Raw genomic sequence first — 6895 nt, 5'->3', positions numbered from 1 at the left:
CGCGCGAGACACGTAACCTCGCGGGTTCTCGCGAGATCAAATGAATCTCCCTGGAGTTCGCTGGTGTCCCTTATTCCACCAAAATATTTAAGTTGCATAATAAAAATTGTTATTGTTTATTGATTTAAGAAAGATCCAGTGATTTGTACAGCACCAGTCACTATTGTGATTTACGACAGTAATAGTATAGCATAACGACAAATTAAGCTGTTACCATAACTACCAAGGGCATCCAAACACAACAAGAATCCAGCGAAGCAGCTTAGTCAATTAATTGACGTCTTACATGGACCTAAAGTCCCAAAATCAACGGAAATAATTTGCCCACATCTGACAGAGGTAAGTGCGGCTTTAGATCAGTGAACCACTCTGTCTCTCTGTCTGTCTTTAAAAGAATACAACTGAATTTGAGATGCATCCAAGACCATGTCTTTCCAGCTAGATATCTGCATCAGCTATGTGGATCAATCTTCCTAACCATCTGAGGGCAGCACATACCCTAGACTCTTAAAACATGCTTAAAAACCTTTTTATTCAGGAAGGCATTTTCATCTTATCTCTTCTTATTTTCTTTATGTTATATATTATATGTTTTTAACACTGTAGCACAAATGAAAAGTGCAGTACAAATTAAATGCATTATTATTATTTAACACTGTTGTAATGTTGTGTCCTCTCCGTCCAGGTTCATTAAAAACTGTGAAAAATGTACAAAGTGGATTTGCCTGTTGACCAGTCCATCGAGAAGGCTGTGGAGAGGCGAAGGGCTGCAGAGACAGCACGCAAGGCTCAAATCTTCAACACCCGGCTTCGTGTAATGGGCCTCGACCTTGATGCTCTCAACCAACAGGTGCAGGAGAAAAAACATCAGCAGAACATGGAGAGACAACGAGACAAAGCTTTCGGTAAACAATATATGTATTTAAAAATATAACATATAAATAAAATCTCAGCTCCAGGCTTTCAGAATCATCTCCACCCCTAATGTCGGCACTGTTCACAAGTATTATTTCAAAATATTGCAGATAAGATGAGAAGGATTCATGATGAAGCACTGTTGCAACAAGACATTGATGAAAGAGAAAAGCGAGCAGCTTTGCATGCTGACCTGACCCAATATTGGGCCACTTATCAGCGTGTGGAGGACTCACGAGATGCTGATCTTAACTGTGGCATGAGGGGGGCATTCAGCATCACCGCTCCAGAGAGTGAGCTGGGCCCTGCTAGTATGCAAGTCTTCCAGGTAGGCAGATGCTTGTGTGCATCAACAAAATCCAGTAAATGGTTAAATAAATAATCACATTACTCGTTAAACACTGTTTCCTTGTTTCATGTAAAGGGAGAGGGTATTGGAGAGGAGCAAAAGAGGAGAGAACAAATTAAAAAGACAGAAAGAGATCTGCGAACACAGAAGGAAGACAATGAGAGAAAGCACATAAGAGACAAGCACAAAGGTGAGAAGACACAAACCCAAGCACACACACAGGAACACACAATTCACGCACCGTTGTAAAATGTCGTACTCTATAGCCTCTGTAAATCACACACATGCTTCATGCTTTCCTGCACAAACAATCACACACTCCTACGCGCAGCCCTTATTGCCAGGTGGCATTGATGGATGCTCATCCCAGAGAGGCGTTATGTATGTGTGAGTGTGTCATTGAAGAGCTTTGTACAATGGGCAATGCATGTGTGAAAAACACACAGAAGGTGATTTCCAAGTCATGTTTATATGTGTGTGTGTCACAGAAATGCTCGTGAGCAAAGAGCTGGTGCATCAAGACCTAAGGTGGATTCAGCAACATGCACTAGAGGAAGAGTGCAAAAAAGCTGCCCGCATCGCCCTCGACAACTACAACCAAGCTCTGGTACAGTACATGCATGTGCACACACAGATGGACACACAGATGCACACACACACACACACACACACACATACTCACGCTGATGAGGATGCTCAAAGTAAAATCCAGTGGGTTTTTTTTTTTTTAGCAGTGACATGATGTTCTCAGGTGGGATTTTGAAATTAAAATTGCTAATTGAAAATGTTAAGTGATGCGTACACACACTTGCTGGAGGAAGGCGGCCATCATATTAGTTGCTACCAAGCAACATGGATGGTTAAACTACTTTCATGTATGCGTGGGCCCAGTCTGTCTTTAAAAGCCCCCATTTAGCTCTCCCCTCATTTGCCTGAATGCACTCGGCTGAATCCTCCATTGGGAGGCATCATTATAAATCCTTCAGGTCATGTTATTTTTCATGACAATTTTGTGGTTTCTCTAATAACCACTCACATGCATGATGCACAAGCAAATACAACTGACTGAGTGGATCTCTCAGGAGGACATTCACCGTATGTCTCTATACTAGAAGAAACCACATAGTAGAGGTTGGGTTTCCTAAAGCTCCTGCTATTTTAACTACCACGGGAACGATCAATTCACGTCTCTGGATCAGCGGTTAGGCCTCATCTCGTCCTATTACAGGCTGCAGAGCGGGCAGGGAAACTGGAGGAGCAGCGCAGGAGAGAGGAAAAGGAGAGTCTCGTAGAGATTTGGCACACACTGACGTCCGACATGATGACAGAGTGCGCAGAGGCAGCAGAGAGACAAGTGGAAGGAGGAAGGCCACCCCAGGTTCTGACAGACAGGTGGAAGGGGATGAGCCCTGAGCAGCTGAGCGCCATCCACAGGGAGAGAGAAGCACAGCGCCTTGAGAGAGAGGTACTGGAGTACATACATACATCCATACACACAGACTACCAGGAGCACTGCTCTAAGCTCTCTGGCTCCTTAAATATTCCTACAAAACTGTGGGTCTCAAACCTTATTGGCTTGTGATCCCTTATAGCAAAGCTACAGATGAGTGACAAATTAAAAGAAAAAACAACATAAAATGTCTTAGTAAGCCTCTAGAACAGCATCAGCACATTTAAATACTCATCAAACCATTCAGTGCCCTCCTGTGCCCTGTATGGATCTGAATTCACTGTTTCTCCACTAATTTATTCAGGTTTTTCCTTTACTATAGATCTGCAAATAATTTTAAGAGGCCCGATAAAATTATCCAGTGCTTCAAAGGAAAGTAAAGATTGGGAGAAATTTTGATAATTTTTAATTTTTGTAGCCAAGTCCTGACCACTGCTTTAGACAAACACTGAGTGAATTTTCTAAACACAGGCTGACATAACAGCATCCCTCAATTTCAACCTTTAACTTCATGGCATCTACAGAGACAGCGTGAGGCTGAGAAGTCTCAGGAGGCAGCGTGGGATCTCCAGCTCCTGAAGGCGTCCAGAGAAGCAGAGGAGGAGGAGAGGAGAGCAGCAAAATTGAGGAGAGAGAAGAGGATTCAGATGGACCAGGACAACATGCAGCTGGCCAGAGAGCAGCAGGCATAGTGAGCACTGCACACACACTCACTCACTATTCAGGCAGTAGTCAGCATATGTATTTTGGGTGCAGGTGATTAAGTACTCTAATGTAAAATTGAGGTTCAAATTGAAATCTTTTTTGGTGACCGTTACTCACTGTGTGATTATTTGTGTCTTTGTGTTCTCCAGTCAGGAGTACCTGGACAAGAAGCTGTACACCAACAAACCCACTAAGGCCTACTTTTATCAATTCAACACCAGCTCCCGTTGATCTCCTCAAGCAGGCCGTACTCATGTGACAATAATCCAGCAAATAAAAACTATTAATTGTTATACTCGCACTCAATGTGAACTGAATACTTTCTTCGTATTGTTAAGTGACACGTGCATTGAATTATTAGCTGGTGACTGATGACAAAAAAGGGACCCCTTTTTTTGGTACAGATTGTTCCACATACTTTATTTTTCAGTCATATATCCAGTTACAGTGGTAGATTCATAATGCAATTACAGTTATATTGGCCCCATATGTGGCACAAGTCCACCCAACTCCTGTTATTTAGCCATGGTACAAGTAGATACCATCAGTCCCATTGTGCTAGTAGTGCACTCCACACACCACAAAGAGGCACATCTCCACTCCGGCAGTGACATATACTCCCTACATCCTTCCCTATTTTCTCTCACCCCTCCCCTCCCACTCAGGGATTATTGTTTAAAACCAGCTTTTGATTTCTGAAGAAGCTCCTCTAAACAAACCATTTCATTTTTTAACAGTTTTTTTTATCTTTTAACTATAAAAGAGGGAAAATGCAACAGCGGGAAAGCAAAGGCCAACGTCCCCAGCTTTCCCCTCGACACATGAAAAGCAAAGAGCGAGCGGCAGTCGAGTGAGTATCTGTGTGTGTACACTCATTCCTCATTCAAAGCTAACATTTGCCCGAACAGTGACAAACACAAATGTTTAGCAGCAGATAGTCAAGATAGAATATTGGCATATTTTGTGTCATCCATCGCTCCTGTATGAAAATAGATTTTTTTTTAAAGTTTTATTTGTCCTGAGTGTGTCTGTATAACCAACAACAAGGAGCTTACACACACCCCCTTCAGTGCCACTAGCCTTTTTAGACATCCCATATACTTTACCTCTGAGATTGTCAGGTGATATGTGGCTAGTGACGAGCTTTTATTTGAATAGGGAGAACTGAGATAGCAACGTTGCATATAGGTACTCCCTGTGGTATGCACAAACTGGCTTGCTGCATCCTGCCTCTCATGACTGCATCAGACAAAAAAAACTCCACAGATATTCGCTTCACTGCAATGCGTTGTTGGATGGCTATGGGCATGAACGCAATCTAAGCTTTCATTGTAATGCAACTACTATCACTAAATGACACTAATGTACAATTTTTGATTTTCAAAATTTTGAAACATTTGCAAACATCTACAGAACAATGCGGATTTTTTTCCTTTTTAATTTCTTTTCCTCAACTATGAACTTTTTTTTTTTTTTTTTTTTTGCTAAAACAGCCAAATAGCACTGCAATAATTAGTCAAAAACAGAAAGTTTGTATTCATAGCAATAGTACAAAGAAGAAAAATGACAACTTGCAACATTTTAAAATTAAGTTAAGTGGTTTTAAACCTGCACATTTTTCACATTTTTATATCAAACATGGTTGGGTTCATCAAAACAATCTTTAAGGGTTGTATTTACATTCAGTGGAAAAAAAACTGTCCAGGTCTTCTCATAACCACTCTTAAATCTCCATTGCATTGTAGCTCAGATTTTTTTTAATCAGTAGCATCTAAATACAATGTCTGCCCAGCCCTGAAAATAATACATTCTCTGTGTTTGATGTAAATACCAGCTGTTTGCCTTTATTATACATCATCTGGCAATCATTTCACCTGTCTACAATATCAACTTACTTTGATGCCTGAAAATAAAACTTTAGCGTGTTTGCCCACAAGACTCCCCTCTTTAATCTGTAAATATACATAAATACTGCTCCTCAAACTATTACAAATTAGTGTAGTATGAGATGGACAGGTATGAAAAGATTGTTAATTGGAGACAACAATGTTTTAATACAGTGTAGAAAGAGACAAGGACAGATACAGAAAGCTACACATAATTCTCGACACAAAAAATTACAATATCATTTCCAATAATGACATTACACTTCTGGTGGGAAGGCGAGAGAGTAATGACATCAATCTGGTGCTCTACGCAGACCAGCAGGCACAGGAACTTATAAGGAGCATGTACATATCTATAATACTGTATTATGGCTAAATAGATAGATGTAGATGCAGCTATATACACCAGATGCTACTCAGCATTTTCACAGCAAGTTCCCCCTTAATGCATCCAATGTTATTTATAGTAAGAAACTTGGCTTCACTTAGTTTCAATGAAAACATCTCGTTCTATGAATTATGTCAATAAAGAAAAGTTATGAATTACTGAGTTTTTATATAAATAGTGTAGAAAAGAAATATGAAAAAATAATGATAAAAATGGCAAATAGCAAAAAAGGATGTTTTGTATTCATACACATTTGTTAAAAAAAGGTTTAAAAGAAAGTCACTGGCGATTACAATCTGAGACATCACATGTGGTGTTAAACATATCATGTGTGAAATAAAATATGATAAATATCTAAGACCTTTTACAGCAGCATGTGCTGTTTCCCCACACAAGGCTCTACCATCATCCGCCTCTTTCAAAGCATTACTCAACTTCTCTCTAGGACAATCCCTCTGATATTTCTACCTATACAACATTCTTCCTTCATTTTTTTTGTTTGTTTGTTTGCAGAGAGAAAGAAAGAGAAGAAAGGGAGAGAAATGAATGTTAGTCGTTTAGATATGTTGTAAACTACACAGATAGAGGAGGATGACGGGGGGGTCAAAGGACATCTCCAGGTCAGAGAGTTGCTGTAAGTCGCGTCAGTCACACTTGTATCACATTGTCCACTACATTGGACTCTCCTTTGGTCAAAATAGTCCAGTCAATCAGATGACTGCCAGGAGCATCTGAATTGTCAATATATTGATTGTGTATTAGTCGTCAAAACTACAGATCGGCAAGTCAGCGGGGAACAGGAGCGTATGGGCACATATGTGTTGACATGTTTTGGTCTGACGGTCCCCGGTGGATGTTGGGGGGGGGGGGGTTAATCGAGGATGGTGACTGAGTTGGGCAGGCCGTTGGCGGCTGGGGAGATGGTGGTCGGGTTGAGCGGGGAGTTGTCTGGCAGGCTGTGAAGCGCTTCTGGGCCCTCGCTAGGCCGGCTGAACTGGCTGACCAGAGATTCATCCATGTTGAGCTCAGTGGTTATGGCACTGCTGCCGTTGAAGTCCAGGTTGTCCTCGCTGCACAGTTTGCTCTCCTCGCACAGGGACGGCAGGCTGGCTGTGTGCTTCTCCTCAAGGTCGCTAAAGTTTAAGAAGGAAAGAGAGGATGAAAGAATGAGAGCGCACAGAAGAGGTGAAATGTATCACTAG

At 41.3% G+C, this 6895-nt stretch overlaps 2 protein-coding genes across 5 annotated transcripts in view; one reads left to right on the top strand and one right to left on the bottom strand.

The window, feature by feature from the left end:
- Positions 1 to 71: 71 nt before the first annotated feature.
- On the top strand, positions 72 to 3712 carry ribc1 (RIB43A domain with coiled-coils 1). The gene is made up of 8 exons (XM_044352071.1): positions 72 to 339; positions 686 to 905; positions 1026 to 1243; positions 1340 to 1454; positions 1753 to 1871; positions 2493 to 2729; positions 3239 to 3405; positions 3569 to 3712. The coding sequence occupies exons 2-8, from the start codon at positions 707 to 709 to the stop codon at positions 3648 to 3650; spliced, it is 1137 nt and encodes a 378-aa protein (XP_044208006.1). The 5' UTR covers positions 72 to 339; positions 686 to 706; the 3' UTR covers positions 3651 to 3712.
- A 144-nt stretch (positions 3713 to 3856) lies between these two features.
- The window catches only part of l1cama (L1 cell adhesion molecule, paralog a), a 45465-nt gene continuing 42426 nt past the window's right edge, over positions 3857 to 6895 (bottom strand). For all 4 annotated transcript variants that reach the window (XM_044352064.1, XM_044352067.1, XM_044352068.1 and 1 more), the window contains one exon: positions 3857 to 6826. In XM_044352064.1, the coding sequence (XP_044207999.1) occupies positions 6565 to 6826 (262 nt within the window). In that variant the 3' untranslated portion in view covers positions 3857 to 6564. The remainder of the gene's footprint in view (positions 6827 to 6895) is intronic.

Source organism: Thunnus albacares, chromosome 5 (genome assembly GCF_914725855.1).
Source record: "Thunnus albacares chromosome 5, fThuAlb1.1, whole genome shotgun sequence".
NCBI lineage: Eukaryota > Metazoa > Chordata > Actinopteri > Scombriformes > Scombridae > Thunnus > Thunnus albacares.
The sequence above is the reverse complement of the archived record's forward strand: the minus strand, read 5'-3'. Positions and strand labels throughout refer to the sequence as shown.

Excerpts from the sequence above, each read along its gene's own strand:
- ribc1 (XM_044352071.1), top strand. The coding sequence starts at position 707 with ATGTACAAAGTGGATTTGCCTGTTGACCAGTCCATCGAGAAGGCTGTG. Across the intron at positions 2,730-3,238 it reads CACAGCGCCTTGAGAGAGAG|AGACAGCGTGAGGCTGAGAA; the intron begins GTACTGGAGTAC and ends TGGCATCTACAG. Across the intron at positions 3,406-3,568 it reads GCCAGAGAGCAGCAGGCATA|TCAGGAGTACCTGGACAAGA; the intron begins GTGAGCACTGCA and ends TGTGTTCTCCAG.